This window comes from Phaseolus vulgaris, chromosome 5, assembly GCF_051622355.1.
Source record: "Phaseolus vulgaris cultivar YP4 chromosome 5, ASM5162235v1, whole genome shotgun sequence".
Taxonomy (NCBI): domain Eukaryota; kingdom Viridiplantae; phylum Streptophyta; class Magnoliopsida; order Fabales; family Fabaceae; genus Phaseolus; species Phaseolus vulgaris.
The window spans coordinates 41,473,503-41,491,344 of record NC_143502.1 but is presented as its reverse complement, the minus strand read 5'-3'; the positions used below and the strand labels follow the sequence as shown (position 1 = coordinate 41,491,344).

Genomic DNA, 17,842 nt, shown 5'->3' with positions numbered 1-17,842 from the left:
ATATATATATATTATATAATTTATTTTTTATTTATGAAAGTGGAAGGTGTGAAATTATGAAAAAGAAAAAAAAATAGATAGATTGGCCCAGAAATTTGTTTGGACTTGTGAGGAAGGAAAGGGACACAGTGACACGCTCTTTCTCTCTCACTCTCCAGTTTCTTCTTCTCAAAGGGTAATATAATATAATATATTTATTATTTATTTAATTTTAATTTATAGTAGTACTATAGTAGTAGTAGTTCTCTTTATTGTATTTATTTTATCCTAAAGTTTTCATTAAATTGGTACCTTCTTCTCAGTTTCTCTCTCATGGGTGAAAAGTAATAGCAATGCAATCACTCTTCTGAGAACCTTCAACACACATAATCACAATAACCAGCTTCTATCTATCTTTCTAACTATCTGTTGCTGTCATTGTTTTGTTCTGTTCTGTTCTGTTCTGTTTCAGCCTCTGCCGTCTACCGCTCTATGGAGACGCTACTATTCAATGGTGCGTTTTCCAAACGTGTTTTTTTGTGCGGAATGCAGTTTCTTCGAAATCTTCGTCTATTTTGTTTTTTTGTCAATTCATTATTTCCTTCTCAATTTCGAGGTTTTTGTTCCTATCTGATCTTTCTCTCTAGCTCAATGTTTCTTTCTTCTCTCCTCTTTTTGTTCCGCAAAGCGGAAATTTCAAATGAATAGTGATCCTGGTAAGACCTTCGTTTCGCAACCTTCCTTTCACTTGTTGTCAATTCTTGGGATTGGCGCGTTTGCATTAGCTTCTCGATTTTTGGTTCAGCCAATTTCTCAGACCTCACTGAACCGTCACAAGATCTCTCTTCGGCTTTGTTTTTTTTTTTAACTTTCGGATTTTTTTTTTAAATTTCTGATGTGTGAACGCTTGAGGGGTTTTAATGTTTGCTCTTTTGTTTCGATTTCGTGTTTCTACGTTTCGCGCATCAATTTAGGTTTTTTTTGGGTTGTTTTGGTCAATTGGTAGCTGTCTTTTAGGTTGCTTGATATTTATCTAATTATCATCACGTTTGTGTGCAGTGGTTGATGGCTTTGTTTTGTGTATATATTTTGTCAGGTTTCAGAAAAACAAAATTGGGGATAAGGGGGGAGGTTTAACTGGTCCCCGGAGGCTAGAAGCAAATTTAGGTTTTGCTTTTTGGTGGTGATGTGCAGCTATAAACTACCTTTGAGCTGAAATCTGGGTAGAATGGCACGGGGGAGGATCAGGTCGAGGCTCCGTCGGAGCCATCTTTACACATTTGGTTGCCTGAACCCAACTACCACTGAGGAGGTGCCTCATCCACTTCAAGGTCCTGGCTACTCGCGAACAGTCTTCTGCAACCAGCCTCAGCTCCATGAAAAAAATTCTCTATTTTACTGCAAGAATGATATATCAACCACCAAGTACAATGTCATCACCTTCATGCCTAAGGCATTGTTTGAACAGTTTCGGAGGGTTGCTAACATATACTTTCTTTTGGCCGCTTGCCTTTCGGCTTCTCCAATTTCACCTTTCAGCCCACTGAGCATGATTGCTCCTCTGGCGTTTGTTGTGGGACTTAGTATGGTGAAGGAGGCAATGGAGGATTTTCGCAGGTTCCTTCAGGATGTCAAAGTTAATCGACGGAAAGTTACTCTCCATATAGGCAATGGCACTTTTGGCCTAAGATCGTGGCAGAAGATTGTGGTTGGGGATGTGGTAAAAGTAGAAAAGGATCAATTTTTTCCAGCCGACCTGCTTCTCTTGGCGTCAAGTTACGAGGATGGAATATGCTATGTGGAGACAATGAATTTAGATGGGGAGACCAACTTGAAGGTGAAGAGATCTTTGGAGTCTACCTTGTCTCTGGATAACGATAAGGCTTTTAAGGATTTATGTGGAACAATATATTGTGAAGATCCAAATCCCAATCTTTATACTTTTATTGGGAACTTTGAGTACGAAAATCAGGTTTATCCTCTTGATCCTAGTCAAATTCTCCTCAGAGATTCGAAGCTTAGAAACACTGATCATGTTTATGGAGTGGTCATTTTCTCTGGACACGACAGCAAAGTCATGCAGAATTCTACAAAATCCCCTTCAAAAAGAAGCACAATAGAAAAGAAGATGGATTATATCATATATACTCTTTTCACTGTCCTTATATTGATATCTTTTATTAGTTCGATAGGATTTGTTGCAAAGACCAAATACCAAGCCCCATCGTGGTGGTATTTACGGCCTGACAATATTGAATACCAGTTTGATCCTGGGAAAATTGGATTGGCTGGGATGAGCCATCTGATTACAGCGCTCATTCTCTATGGATATTTGATTCCTATCTCGCTTTATGTTTCTATTGAGGTTGTGAAGGTGTTACAGGCAACCTTCATTGACCAAGATATTCAAATGTATGATGATGAGACTGGAACTCCAGCTAATGCACGGACATCAAATTTGAATGAAGAGTTGGGTCAGGTAGACACCATCCTCTCTGATAAAACTGGCACTTTAACTTGCAACCAGATGGACTTTTTGAAATGCTCCATTGCCGGTACCGCATATGGTGTTCGTTCCAGTGAGGTTGAACTTGCTGCAGCAAAGCAAATGGCTTGTGATCTTGAGGAGCCGGACTTGGATATGTCTAATTTCCCCATGCGTAAGGAGACTAAAGGGCCATGGGAAAATATCACTGAAGATGTAGAATCTGAACTGGGGACTGTTGTTAATTCCAAAGGTGATGAAGATCGAAGGACTTCCATAAAGGGATTTGGTTTTGAAGATGATCGCCTTATGAATGGTAACTGGATGAAAGAACCCAATGCGGATGTCCTTTTGATGTTTTTCCGGATATTAGCAATTTGCCATACTGCCATCCCTGAACTAAATGAGGAGACTGACAATTGTACCTATGAGGCCGAGTCACCTGATGAAGGGGCTTTTCTAGTAGCAGCTAGAGAATTTGGTTTTGAATTTTATAGGAGAACTCAATCAAGTGTTGTCATTCGTGAAAGATTTGCTGCCTCAGGACAAGTGGTTCAAAGGTGAGATGATCCTTCACAACAAAGTCTACCATGCTTATCCTTTTCCTATTTTTTTGTGAGAAGGGGGGTGTTCTGACATTTGCTTTTGAATGATTTCCTTTTTGATGCCATAATTCTTACTTTTTATTTGTATGCTTATTTATTTTTGTGTTTTGGTTGAGTTATACAGAGAATATAAAATTTTGAATCTGCTGGATTTTACAAGCAAAAGAAAGCGCATGTCAGTGATTGCACGAGACGAGGAGGGAAACATCATTCTTTTTTGCAAAGGAGCTGACAGGTTAGCATATTAGTGTAATTTTTGTCTTTAATATTGTCAGCTCAGCTGAATGGATGGTGTTAATGATCAAGTAGGACCTTCTATCAGTTTCAACAATGGAATAATTAAAATCCTCTTCATGATGGAGTTTGTATTCTACCAGCATAGTATATAATCACAGCAATTCCCTTCTTCCAGAGAAAGTTTGTTGTGAAAATACACGTGTATGCTGTCTTACTATAGACACTTTTAATGTCCCACAGTAAACTTTGACATCCGTTATTTTTTTGCTTGATTGTGCAGTATCATATTTGATAGACTGTCTAAGAATGGAAAAATGTATTTGGACGCTACTACTAGACATTTGAATGAATATGGAGAAGCTGGTTTGAGAACACTAGCCGTGGCCTATAGAGAGCTTGATGACCAAGAGTACTCTGATTGGAATAAGGAGTTTCAGAAGGCCAAAACAGCTGTTGGGCCTGACAGAGAGGCAATGCTTGATCAGGTTTCAGATGTTATGGAAAGGGAGTTGATACTTATTGGCGCTACTGCTGTGGAGGATAAACTACAGAAAGGGGTAGGTTTATCATTATTTATATGGTCATATCTTCCTGCTTCGCTCTCTGCCTCTACCATATCTCCAACATTTTGTTCTCCTCAGGTGCCTCAATGCATTGACAAACTTGCTCAAGCTGGTCTAAAGATCTGGGTATTGACCGGGGATAAGATGGAAACTGCAATCAACATTGGGTCTGTCTTCTGCAAATTATTTAACCACATAACACCATTTCATTTTTGTTCTAAATTTATTTGTCGAGTTACTTGAAAATGTCTCTGTAATTGAATTTTGTGAAACTTCTGTTTCTGTTCTCTGCAGATTTGCTTGTAGTTTGCTTCGACAGGGCATGAGGCAAATCTGTATCACAATGAATTCAGATTCTGCGACTTATGATGCGAAAGAGGTAGTTTTTTCATTGAGATAAAGTAGACAAAATTCACTAATAGACATGAGTTTCATCTGATATTAGGCTTGGCTCTTGTAACCCCACAGGTCATCAAAGGAAACATCTTGAATCAAATCACCAATGCCTCGCAAATGATAAAGCTGGACAAGGATCCACATGCTGCATTTGCATTAATTATCGATGGGAAAACTCTAACATATGCTTTAGAAGATGATGTCAAACTCCAATTTTTGGGACTGGCTGTTGGTTGTGCATCTGTTATTTGTTGTCGTGTGTCTCCAAAGCAAAAAGCATTGGTAAGAACTTTTCCTTTTTCATTGGTTCCATTGTGAGATCTACTGTAATAGTTTATACTGCATCTCAATAAAGGATCACTATTAATGATGCTACTAGCAATAATTGGAGTGAGAAACATTGACAACTACATGTGTAGCTCTATGTTGAGGTTAAAAGATTGGTTATGGAGTTCTGTTGTGAATTATTTTTATATAAATGCCTCTGCAGGTAGATTTGATCGAACTTAATTTAATCTCTATCTCGTTATCAAGTGTATGAGTATATATAAAATGTGTACTGCTTTGTTGTGTCTTACTCCCTTATTCCTTTGGAGTCAGGTTACAAGGCTAGTGAAAGAAGGAACTGGGAAGACCACTTTAGCCATAGGTGATGGTGCAAATGATGTTGGCATGATTCAAGAAGCTGACATTGGTGTTGGAATCAGTGGGGTTGAAGGTATGCAGGTCAGTGTCCATCTCTTTTACGCATAATTATGCACGCTAAATTATATCTGCACATGATGTATTCTAACATACCTTTTCATGTCTCAACACTATATGATTATTCATTTTCACAATACAAATCAAATTTTGGTTTTGTATACCTTTAGTATTTTAAAAAATGACTGAGGTTAGGAATGTTGGGAGCCTGTCATGTTTGTGTTTTAGACTTCGTTCTTCAATTTGGACTCAGGAGAAGTTTTTTGTCAAGCCTTTTCAATAACTTTATTGTCATTAGCGCTGACCAAGGCCGAAGCTTCTTGCTTTGCATGGAATCTATCTAGCTTCCTTGTTTTATTAAAAACTACCACATGAGGAACATCCAGTCTGAATTTACATATTTCTGATGATATATTGAAGAGCAAAAGTTTTCATTGTGCTCAACACTATTTCCATCCTATCAGCTGCCCGTTCCCTGAATGTTAACAATGCATTCTGCGTAATAGTTAATAAAATTAATATTTATTTGTAAAATTTCTACTCGATTATTTGGTCTAACTTGTAGTTTTTGCTATGAAATATGAATATGGGCTATATCCAAATTGTCAGCTGATCAACATTTAAATTAACAAATTTGTGTGCTTCCATTCATGTGAAATAATGCAAAATGATGAACTTGCTGATCACAGTTCATATTTACAATGTTACGTCATCAATTGTGAAGAATAATTTGGTTAAAATCTACAATTGGCCTAGAACACTCGTTCTATAGTACTTAGGATAAAGAAAAAACAGATGTGTACCTTTTCTGTTTGGAAGCATGTACCATTTTGTTGAAGTTGTGGAACTCAAGCTTTCAAATTCTTTTCAGGCAGTAATGGCCAGTGACTTTTCTATTGCCCAATTCCGGTTTTTGGAGCGGCTTCTGGTAGTCCATGGACACTGGTGTTACAAGAGAATTGCACAAATGGTAATTGATATTTTTATCTTGAATCTTGATCATTATTCTCATGTCTTCAATGTCTTTGGTGTCATGTTCACTGTTATCCTGTGCATGGATAGAAATAAATGTAATATCTTTTGCATTTTGTTTCTGTTATGTATATTTCCTTTCTAAAGTAATTTGTTATGTATACCAGATATGTTATTTCTTCTACAAAAATATAGCATTTGGCCTCACCATTTTCTACTTTGAGGCCTTTGCGGGCTTCTCTGGACAATCGATTTATGATGACTGGTACATGATATTGTTCAATGTTGTTCTTACATCATTGCCTGTCATTTCTCTTGGAGTTTTTGAACAAGATGTTCCATCAGAAGTTTGCTTACAGGTTTGTTCTGTTGAAACGCCGTCAATGTAGTCTGTATTTGTGTCCGTGTTTGGATAAATCTAACCTTTGATGTGCCATCGCTCGTTGCAGTTTCCTGCACTGTATCAGCAAGGACCCAAAAACTTGTTCTTTGACTGGTATAGAATCTTGGGATGGATGGGGAATGGTCTTTATTCCTCCCTCGTCATCTTCTTCCTTGTCATTATCATCTTCTATGACCAAGCATTCCGTGTCAATGGCCAGATCGCAGACATGGCTGCTGTTGGTACCACGATGTTCACTTGCATCATATGGGCTGTCAATTGCCAGATTGCACTGACAATGAGCCATTTCACATGGATTCAACACCTCTTTGTGTGGGGCAGCATAACCACTTGGTACCTGTTTCTCTTGTTATATGGCATGCTTCCACCAAAATATTGCAAGAATGCCTACAAAATATTGGTGGAGGTTCTTGCTCCTGCTCCTATTTATTGGACAACAACCCTATTAGTAACAATCACATGCGTTCTTCCTTATCTCGCCCACATATCCTTCCAAAGATGTTTTCACCCCATGGATCATCACATTATCCAAGAAATCAAGTACTACAAGAAGGACATTGAAGATCAACACATGTGGACGAGGGAGCGGTCTAAAGCAAGGCACGAAACGAAGATTGGATTCACGGCAAGAGTGGAAGCAAAGATTAGGCATTTTAGAGGTAAGTTGCAGAAAAAGCAGCAGTCTTCAGTGGGGTCTTTGTCCCCATCATGACAATTAAAAACACAATCTATTAGTTTCCAATGGTTTTAGGAGTTGCATTTTTTAATTTTTTTTAGCTCTAGTCTCATTTAAATTCTTTTCGTGCTTAAGTGTGGGGGTGAATTAAAGCCCCATGCATTAAGAAAAAAAGCATGGGAGCTGTTGTATGTAACATATTTAAGTAGAAGAGCTCACCAAGCTAGTAAGTTCTGAATGATCGAAAGTGTATTTCAAGTGATGCTGAAGAAATGAAAGCAGCCAAGTAGTGTTAAACAGTTTTACAATTTATGTTTTCTCTGACAGTATAGCTTGTTTCGAAGTTAAAAAACTATATCATTGCATTTTTTTTTATGAAAAACGCCATTTCTTTCATTGAAAAAATGTTCACATTAATTTTATTTACTCATCTTAATCACATTCAGTGACTCGCAATTAACTTGATCAGTAGTTCAAAATTATCTTCTGCTAGTAAAAACTGTTGAACTTTTTGCTGACTGATATTTAAAACTCTATTAAAGCACTTGTATAGAAATAGAAGCTACGAGAAAGATTAGAAATCTGAAATTAAAAAGTGACAGAAAAAGAAAGTTAAGTGTACTCATCCCCAAGTGGATGGAAATGGAGTCTAAAAAGAAAAGAGGACAAAAATGGTTATAATATTGTTGCCACATGAGTACAAATTCTCGTACAATTTTCTCTTTTGTATCTGTCACCTGTCAGGACTATTTTTGATATGGCAGCACTGATCTATCTGTACTTGACAACTATGGCTATCCAGATCTTCCACTCACAACAAAAAAATTACATCAAAATATCTTCTTTTGCTTTATACTTATCAAATTATTTTTCTTATTCTGCTCACATTAGAGTATGACCTTCTTTTCATTTACTGTCACTACAAAATTCTATTATTAGCTAATTAAATATAATTTTAAAATAATTATTGCACAAATATATATAATTTATAATTAAACAATAATACAAAAGCCTTTTTTATCATCAATAAATTTAAATGAAATCATTAAAATATCAATATACAATCTCGATCTAAGTGGTAAAATAACCTTTATAAGAAAAAAATATAGATTTAAGTGTTGTCTGTAACAAAATTTCTTAAATTTTGTGTAAAAAATATGAAAATAATAATATTTTTTAAATATACTCTCTTAATTTAAGCCGAATATGAAGGGTTTGGGAGTGTGTTTAACAAGTTATTTGACAATAAAAAAAAAACTGACTGTGAGAATGTTTTCTATTAAAAATAATTAATCAAAATTATAAAAATCAAGTCATTAATAAATCTAGCAAAAATTTCTCATTACCAACACAATGATAAAAAAAAACTCAAGTATTTTATATAATCTAATTTGACTATTTCATAAATTGGTTTAATAAAAAAAGTTTGTTAAAATGTAAATCTATTTTAGTGGTTTTTATTTCTGAATTATACCCTAATTGTTTTTATTTTTCCTTTTGCTATCCCTACACTTAATTTAAATATAATTATTATATATGAAAGGGAAAAAAGGATGAAAAATACTTAAATTTTGTTAGAAGAAGAAAAAACCACAGTAGCAGACAGTTGCTGCTTTCTGCATGCTCCTGAAAAACACATAAAGAAAATCCGTTTGTTTGGATGAAAAGCGCAAGGAGAAGAAGAGAGCATAGGCATAACAACTCTCTCTCTCTCTCTCTCTCTACCCTAGAGAGAGAGGGAAAGTCTTCTTTCCAATTTTATCCTCACTTTTTCCTTATTTCGCATTTATATCCTCTTCCTTTCCACTTCAATTTCTCTGCTACTTCAACCTCCTTCCTTTCTCAGTTATCAATTTATAGGGTTTAATTCCTCAGCCTAGGGTTTCGCTCTCATCCAATGGAACCTCGGATTGGAAACAAGTACCGTCTTGGCCGCAAGATTGGTAGCGGATCCTTCGCCGAGATTTATCTTGGTTTCTTCTCTTTCTTCCACGCTTTTAATTTATGCTTATTTACTTTCGTTTATTTTTTATTTTAATTTTGTTTTTCTTTCAGGTGTGAATATCGAGACAGATGAAGAGGTTGCAATTAAGCTCGTGAGTACTGTGACTTACTCCAATTCAGAAATTGTTGACCTCTGCTTTTCATGTTTGTTAATCCGAAACACAATTTGCATGAATTGGTAAATGTTACTCTACTTCTTTTAGGTGTGTGTGGTCCGTTGTTTATCATCTTTTGTTGGGAAATTGTAAAGAGTTGTATATATATATTATGAAGTCTCGTGGAGGTGTTGTTAAGTTTTAGCGAATGTGCTTCATGGGAGCGTGTGATAAACAATGTAGTGTTGGACGATGTTTTAATTGATTTAATTTTTATAGAGGAATTAATAGTGCAAAAGGTGTGCCGTAAGTCTGTTTCTTGATGAATTTGTCCCTTGTGCATATACTTGGTGCAGCTTATCCTCTGTCATTAATGGCATCGATGATAGTTGACTTTTTAAAGAACTGTGTTGACTGTTGAGGATTAGAGATATGTTTTAAGAAATGTTTCTTTTTCCATTTCTCTTTGCCTTTTGATTCAGGAAAATGTCAAAACCAAGCATCCTCAATTGTTGTTAGAATCAAAGTTATATAAAAGGCTGGAAGGAGGAAGTAATGTCCTTTCTTACTAAATTTCTATCCTTCCTATCTCTTTGCTTACTGTGTGGAATCTGTATTACTCAGCTTAAATGTTTTTGGTTCACTATTTTTATTTGACAGCTGGGATCCCAAGCGTGAGATGGTTTGGTGTTGAAGGAGACTACAATGTCCTTGTAATGGATTTACTGGGCCCTAGTCTTGAGGATTTATTCAATTTCTGTACCCGGAAATTGTCCCTCAAAACTGTTCTCATGCTTGCTGATCAGATGGTGGGCTGTCTTGTATTGTGTAGATACTCTTCTAATTTACGTTTACATTTTGTTTTAAATGGGGCAATCTCATACAGATAAATCAAGTTTATTCATTCCAAATCATTTTTACATAGGGACATCAAGCCAAACAACTTCCTAATGGGTTTAGGGAGGCATGCAAATCAGGTATTAGTTTGATGCTTGCTTTTGTAATCATTTTATTTTTGTCCCTTTCTGTCATCTCTTGAACTTGGATGCATCCTAATAAAGTTGACCTCTTTTATAGGTTTATGCCATTGACTTTGGTCTTGCTAAGAAATACAGAGACTTCACCCATCGACATATTCCTTACAGGTATGTTGTTTCTTTTTCATTTTTTTTTTATTTTGTGTGCTTGTAGCAAAGCTAAAACTATTTTTTTTAAGAATTAGGATAGTGGTAAACTGAATATGGCAAATCCAATATCTGAAAATGTTATATCGTTATTTAAGGACACTGACTTTTTAGAGTGGTTTCCTAATAAAAGAGTTGTTGCTTTTTATTCAGCAGCACAGTGGTGTGTGGTGGGGGAAGTAGGTGGTGCCTCTGGTTTGTTACTTTATGCAGCTGTGAAGTATTCTAATTGCGGCAAATATGAAGCTAGTTTATTTTCACTAGACCTCTGAGTAGTAGTAGAATAATATTGATACATCTGTTAACTACCAAATGTGAATGTGTGATATGGAATTGCTTGAAAATTTTAATGTACCTGCTATTCAAAGTTCTATGATTAACTGAACAAGTTAACTGATAGTTGCTTATATGAAAATTGAAAGGTGCAAGTGATAATATAGAGTTTACACAGACAATCAAGTGGGAAATTTAGTAAATTCTCCTCTTTTATATTTTTTAGTAAATTCTCATGTCTTTTTTATCATGTTTATTAACATTCAAGTGGGAAATTTCATTAGCTACCAACTGCGTTAAACGGTGCTACAATACTACAAATTTCAGGGAGCGACCTCTTTTCATGTGCAAAAGAGGTACTGCTAATGGTGTGTTTGGTTGGAAGAAAAGAAATAGGCTAAAGCAGCTTTTGCTGCAATTTATTTGGGCAATTCGTAACCAAGATATGTCTTTCTAAACGTGATTTTGTGGGTCCATTCATCTTCCATTAGTTTAGAGATCTGTAGTTCTAATTTTGATGAGATTTTTTTGAATTATTGAATGTGATTGAGAGGAATAATTTAATTAATCACATATTTTATATTCATGTATTCTTCATTGAAATCGCCAGAATTAATTGTCATTTTTAAACAAATAGGTCTTATTTCGTTGAGAAAATGTCGATTATTGGGCAAGAAAGTTTCATTAAGGTACACATTAAAGCTATCCAATCTATATTTATAACTGATTCTAATAGTGTAAAATATATTTAATATTTTTAAATTTAGAGATATTAAACACGTAACTTTTTACTTAAACGAATTTTACTTTTTACTTCTGTTTATACCACTATAAAAATTAGGGAAATATTAATATTATTTTGTTCTAAAACAAAACTTCAGTGCTTAATTAATTTACACATATATTTTTCCATTTTTTATATCGATATTTTAGCCAATAAATTATTTTATACTAGTAATAATTCATACAATTACATTTAAAAATTGTCTGTATTGCATTAAATAATAAATAATTTAAATTTGATGAGTTGTTAATTTATATGGGACTTGACTCAATGATGGCCTGCCATAACAAATTTTGATATCTATAATGATTAATACATCAAATTGCGACTCTAAATTAATTTGCCATTGATGTATTATTTATTCAATAGGTCAAGACATTGGTTTAAGATTTAGTATTTTTATTGGGGTTTAAAGAGCTCAAGTTAGTATTAATAAAATATTATATATAATATCTTAATTCTATGATACAAAGTATTAAATAAAATACGAATGTATTAAAATTTTAAAATAAAATAAAATAAAACAAGTTATCGTACTAACATTAAGATTTTAATAATATTTTAATTTATTATAAACCGTATTCCTATTTTTTATACTATAATAAAAAAAATTCATTATAAAAAATTATATTGATCGCAACACTATCAATATGGTAGTTATATATATTTTTAAGAATTAGTAATTATATAACTGTTATGTTTTGATCACAATAAACATGGTAATTATATATATTTTTTAAAATTAGTAATTATATAATTATTATTTTTGAATAATAATATATGATTAATTGCACTTAAAAAATTTATGTATTTTTATGTATAATAATAGATGCATTTAAAAGATTAGAAAATTTATGTGTATTCCTATTTATTAAAATAAATTATAAATTTATACTCAGATATAAAGTGGGCGAATAAGAATATTGTTTATTCAATTTTTAAATAAAAAAATAAAAAAATATAGATATACAGGTTTGTCGGTACGGCTAATATTAAGTTAATATTAAAAAATTATTATTGGTTATTATAAGGGAGCTTAAGAAATGATAGTGTAAAAATATTATCATTGGTTTTGGAAATTTATGTACAATTCTAAGAAGAATAATGGCTTCCTGTGTAATTCTGCATGCATGTCATTTCCTTTCAATTGTATTAACTTGTGTATATTGTTGAAAGGCTAGCATTGATGACCTAAAAAAATATTATATAAATGTGGTGATATAAAGTTTCCAAATAGAATTTATCATATATTTTTTTAATGATTTTGGGACCATTTATCCCATAAAAAATTGAGATTAGAGTTACTAATTTTATTTTGATGAGGTGATGTATAAATTTTGCTATATGGTTTAGAAATATTGGTTCTAAATTTTCCTAAAGTAATTGTTATTTCCTGCATGAGATACTCTGAAAACATGATTTTTTGTAAAAAAAAATTATATTATAATGTGAATGTGGTGTTATCTTCGTTATAAAATTATGTATAGCTTTATAAATATAATAAATTATAGTATTGAAATTAGTGGATTTTTCAATTCATTAAACCATACAACGATTTTTAATGAAAAACCTTATTTAAATGAAACAAAATTTTCTTTTGTGTCATTACACTTGGTTATGGTGTTATTAATTTGAAATAAGTCAAACAAAATTGTAAAAAAATTAAAGTTTATTAATCTTAATTTGACTCGCCTCTCTTAATAAATACTATTTTTAAAATATAATTTAAAAAATTATGTGATAAAACAAATTGATTAAGACAACATTTAAACCATTTGGGTATGGAAAATCAACTGTGGATATTAACTTAAATCCATAATAGAAAAAATATCAATAAATTATTTTATCTCTGAATACATATATTTCAAGCCTATGTTCTTATGTTTTTTCTAAAGTCATCATTTAAGTGTTTTATTCTCTCTTTAATAGAGACAAAAAAGTATTAAACAAAATAAATTTTTCTGTATTGTTGGTTGATGAAGCATTGAAAAAGATTTGTGACTTTGTTTGAAACTTTATTTTCAAACCAAATTTGTATACACAAAGTCATTGAGGTCTGCAAGATTGGTAAATGCAGTTTGGAATGTTTAATGATATTTGTGAATGTTGAATCATTCTATCAATATGAAATAAAACAGAGATGAATAAGAGATACAACAAAGATGAACAAAACAAAATACTAAATAGAACAGAGATTAATAAGACAACAATAAAGATGAACAAAACAAAATAGTAAAAAAAATTAAAGAATATGAGAATGAATATTTTTTTTTAAACTAAAAAAATATCAGATAAATATTTCATATTCCTTCTATATTTAACTAAAAAATCAATAATTAAATCCTAGAATCATAACCCAATAAAATAAACTTATTCACCACCATAAAAATAAACAACTCATAATTGAAAAAACCCTCAATTAATACCTTTAATAATAGGATTAACTAGCAGGGATAAAGGAGAAAACTTCTTCTTTGGGCATCATTTTCTTCCTTACCCTCTTTTGCTTGCTTTGAATTTAGAAACAGAACAGAAACAGAGTGATTCTGTCATAAAGCTTTCATTTATTTTCTTCTTGACAGATATAATTAAAATACAAATTGACCAATCAAAATCTAATTCAAACCCAGTAGATTCATCTTAAATTTGAACTGATAACAAAGGAATTCAGTAGTAGTAGTAGTAATGGATTTTCATACAAAAGGGAGTTAAACTTCTTAACCAGAAACACAATCTTGTTGGAATAGGATAGAACAGAACTACTATCACAGGATGATTTAATTTAAACATTTACTGAGACAAGAAAAAAAGTAACTCTGATTACAGAAAAGAAAAGATGAAGATGAGAGAAGAAAACATGATTCACCACCATCCATAGAGAGCTTGAGTGTATGTATGCTTGATCCACCTGAAACTCTTTCTCAAAGAGCCTTTCATTTTGCCCTCTGCTGCATATATTTTATAGCCAGCAACTCTCTTCTTCCTCTGCAACTCAGGATCACTAAAGCTCCAACTTTTTGATGGTTTAGCAGCTACCCTTTTGCCCTTCTTCACCTTCATCTCCTTACCACTGCTACCTATCTGGTTTACATAACCAGAAGAACCATTATTAGCACTGTGACACCTCAGATCTTGCATGCTTGTTGGGGCCACCTTGCCTCCACAGTTGCTTTCAATCTGGAGCCTTTCATCTCTGCATGATTTGGATCTGAACTCCATCACCATGCCAACCACAATGCCCTCAAGAGTAGTAAGAAAGAACAAGTTCAGATAAAAGGGTTTCTGGCTTTGCTTTTTTGTAGTTGTGTATTAGCCATAGTTTATTGCTTCTGTTACTTTATTTTAGACTGTATTATAGTGTTGATCTTTTTACATTACAGTTCATATATTTTTTTTTTGCAAAAGATTGTGATATTAAATTGAAAACTCTTTGTTTAATTTATATAATAAAATCTTTTTGAGTTGGAGGCAGCAGAAGATGACATGTTTTGATTATGAAAATGTGTAGGGTAGGGTGACACTGATGCAACTTTCTTTGCATAGCATAACTTTATGGGCATTTGGATTCACTAGCTTTCACACGTGCAAGTGTTAAAATTAACAGTCAAATGGAGCATAAAATAACATTTTTATTACGACTCATTTTTATAAAAATATCAAAATGGAATTTTTTGTTCTGTAATTGTTTAGATTTATAGGGTTTAGGTAATACCTGCTACAGGTTTGGATAATTGATTCTGATATCTGGATTGTGTCTTTCTTTTTCGTATTTGCATTTGATGTTCGGTTAATTTTGTAAAAGGTTATCCGACGATTGAGTAAATGTTTTGCATCGAAGTAAATGATATATTGATAAAAATATATCTTATTTTTTTATTATTATTTTTATTTATAGTATTAATAGTAAACTGTTTTGTTTATAGATTATATCTAATACATATTTTTAATAAAATAATATTATCTAATTTATTACATGTTTATCAAATTTATATCGTATTATCTTATTTATCATATTACCTTATTTATCACTTATTTTTTATTAAGGTCCATTTCAAACCGGATTATATTCTATAACAAAATATTTAAATAATAAAATAATATTTTTATCCGTGACTATCCTGAATAAAGACTTAGTAAATAATAAATTTCGAAGATTGAGAGATGAATAGATCATGTAAGAATAGAAAAAAATTAAAAGTTATTTTGTGATTATATGTTTCAATTTGAAAAGGTTTTTATTCAATTATCTTCTGATTACTGTTTTTTGTTATATATTTATAGATCATATATAAGGTTTACTTTTTTATTTTTTTATTTACCAACATTCTAAATTGTAAAAAAATCTCTACGATAAATGTTTTATTTGTAGCTTAGGTTACGGAATGTATAATACTTTTTAGATAATTTACCAAGACTCCTTTAAATATAAAATATATTTAACATGATTTTTAGATAATTTACAAAAACTTCTACAAATATAAATATATTTTAAATATTCTATTTATATCTTTTTAAAGTTTATTAAGTTTGAGAAAGATGATAGAGAATAACTATTCTCTAACTTTTAAAAGAATGAAGTGTAAGATGTTTGATTCAATTTTTTGTGTTGAATGAAAAAAAAAAGAGTAAGCCTTTGCAAACAAGGTACATCAGTTTCATCTGTGATAGAAGAGATTTAGTGAAATTATTTCACTTAGAAACATAAGCTTAAAATTACAACAATTGAAGATCATGATGAAATATATAAAAAATAAATAAAAAAAATGAACAACCGAGAAAGGATTTGAAGATAATAAAATCTAGAATGATTTAAAGCAAGAGAATTTTATTTAAACCTTGCAAAAAGAGTCATGAAAATTAGCTTACTTCAACTAATATGAAGTAATAAAATAATAAGAAAAATATGTTGAAATCCAGCTAAAATATCTAAAAAAAATAAACAATTCAATGTTAAAATCATTTATTTTAGACAAGATAATCAAAAGATAAGAAAAGTTGAATGGTTTGGAGGAATATCAAATCAAGGGTATTCATCATGACAATTCTTTCACATTTGATAAAGAATGGATTCACAACCTCATGTTTTTAAACAAATAACATTAACAAAAATGAGAATGAAGATAAAAAAAAAATGGTGAAAGATGACGATGAAAATGGTGAGGATGAAAAAAAAAACTGGGAAAGACAAGTTTAAATTGTTAAAATCAAAACTTGTTTTTTATCTACACAAATAATTCTTATCATTTTCTAATGAGTTTCTTGTAATTTTGAAGAATGTATTTATTTTAATGATATAATAAATTCAATAATTCTTTTTAAAATAGATTTGTTGGAGATCTCATATTAACTAAATATTAGAATATTTTATTATATATAAGTGGTGCAAACCTCATCCCATGAACCAGTTTTATGAGGTTGAGTTAGACTTAAAGTCTACTTCATAATATGATATGAGAGTCATTTAAAGTTTATCCTAGCGAATGTTTGTTGCTCTTATCAGGTCACCCGCTATCGGATCGTTATCGGATCACCCATAATATGTTATTTCACGCACGAGCGAGCTGTCATGCTCGACGTGAGTAGAGTATGTTGGAGATCCTATATTAAGTAAAAATTAAAATATTTTATTGTATATAAGTTAGTGCAAATCTTATTTCATAAATCAATTTTAGACTTAAATAATCTTCTAAATAATTATAATAATATAGAAAATTTTAACTTTAACTCAGATTTATAAAATTAATTCATAAAATAGGTGTCAAAATTTTCACGAGACTCTAAGATGAATCTATGTTGATGAAAAGGCAAAATGCTCTGATTTTCATTTGACCATTCTGGACCACCCTCTTGAATACTGCTCCCATGGTTCCCCACATGTCACTGCTTCGTTTCTGCAACCCAAATTGTAAAAGAAAACCCTCCATTTCTGCAACTCACATCAACTTTTCACTGCCAAATTCAAGTCTAGTAAGAGGAAAAAAAAAAGACTCTAAACGAAATCATGAATAGCTTCCAAAGGTAATTATTAGGGACCTCCCAAGTTCCAATATTTGTCCTCTTTCATTGCAGCAAGCATTTGGAAAGTTGCTCTCACAATTTTCTACAAACTTGGCTTTAAAGTTTTGGCCGAAAGTGCAATCTCAAATCAAATCAATTAATTATTATTAATAATTATGATGATAAGTGTGTTAGCACCATTAAAATAATGATGTTCAGTGTAATTGCTAGTGTCCCACTAAAAGAAGTACTTGATGAGGAGTTAGCATGTATCTTTCACTCTCAACAACACTTTCATTATGCACTATTATTGAAAACCATGGATTTTAACACTCTACAAATGTGTTCTTCTCTCTAATTTTTCTTGGTGGGATGGGGCACACATGGTGTGATAACAGTATTATGCATGCAAAACTTTGCGTGTAAAATAATCTGCAATTATTTCAGTATCACTTTTTTCTTCAATCAATCAAAACCAACTATTTCA

The 17,842-nt window shown here is 31.9% G+C and overlaps 2 protein-coding genes and 1 pseudogene across 6 annotated transcripts; 2 read left to right on the top strand and 1 right to left on the bottom strand.

Moving 5' to 3' along the window:
- The first annotated feature begins 207 nt into the window (after window positions 1-207).
- LOC137835829 (putative phospholipid-transporting ATPase 4) lies at window positions 208-7,326 on the top strand. Of its 4 annotated transcripts, none has more exons than XM_068644537.2 (11): window positions 208-493; window positions 1,076-3,024; window positions 3,194-3,304; window positions 3,587-3,863; window positions 3,948-4,036; window positions 4,164-4,248; window positions 4,338-4,547; window positions 4,866-4,991; window positions 5,839-5,937; window positions 6,107-6,298; window positions 6,389-7,326. In XM_068644537.2, exons 2-11 carry the CDS (start codon window positions 1,208-1,210, stop codon window positions 7,052-7,054), a joined length of 3,672 nt encoding a protein of 1,223 aa, XP_068500638.2. In that variant the 5' UTR covers window positions 208-493; window positions 1,076-1,207; the 3' UTR covers window positions 7,055-7,326. The 4 variants fall into 4 exon arrangements, 2 of the variants coding, with proteins under 2 accessions (XP_068500638.2, XP_068500639.2); XR_016520792.1 differs by having other exon boundaries at window positions 290-493; window positions 4,866-4,983; XR_016520793.1 differs by having other exon boundaries at window positions 474-695; window positions 4,866-4,983.
- A 1,446-nt stretch (window positions 7,327-8,772) lies between these two features.
- On the top strand, window positions 8,773-10,716 carry LOC137835828 (casein kinase 1-like protein 2; annotated as a pseudogene). Its single transcript, XR_016521248.1, has 7 exons — window positions 8,773-8,991; window positions 9,074-9,114; window positions 9,600-9,669; window positions 9,778-9,943; window positions 10,004-10,094; window positions 10,195-10,262; window positions 10,455-10,716. The product of XR_016521248.1 is annotated as a casein kinase 1-like protein 2 (transcript).
- A 3,258-nt stretch (window positions 10,717-13,974) lies between these two features.
- On the bottom strand, window positions 13,975-14,745 carry LOC137834420 (uncharacterized). Its single transcript, XM_068642476.2, has one exon. It carries the CDS (start codon window positions 14,581-14,583, stop codon window positions 14,221-14,223), a length of 363 nt encoding a protein of 120 aa, XP_068498577.2. The 5' UTR covers window positions 14,584-14,745; the 3' UTR covers window positions 13,975-14,220.
- Between the last annotated feature and the right edge of the window lie 3,097 nt (window positions 14,746-17,842).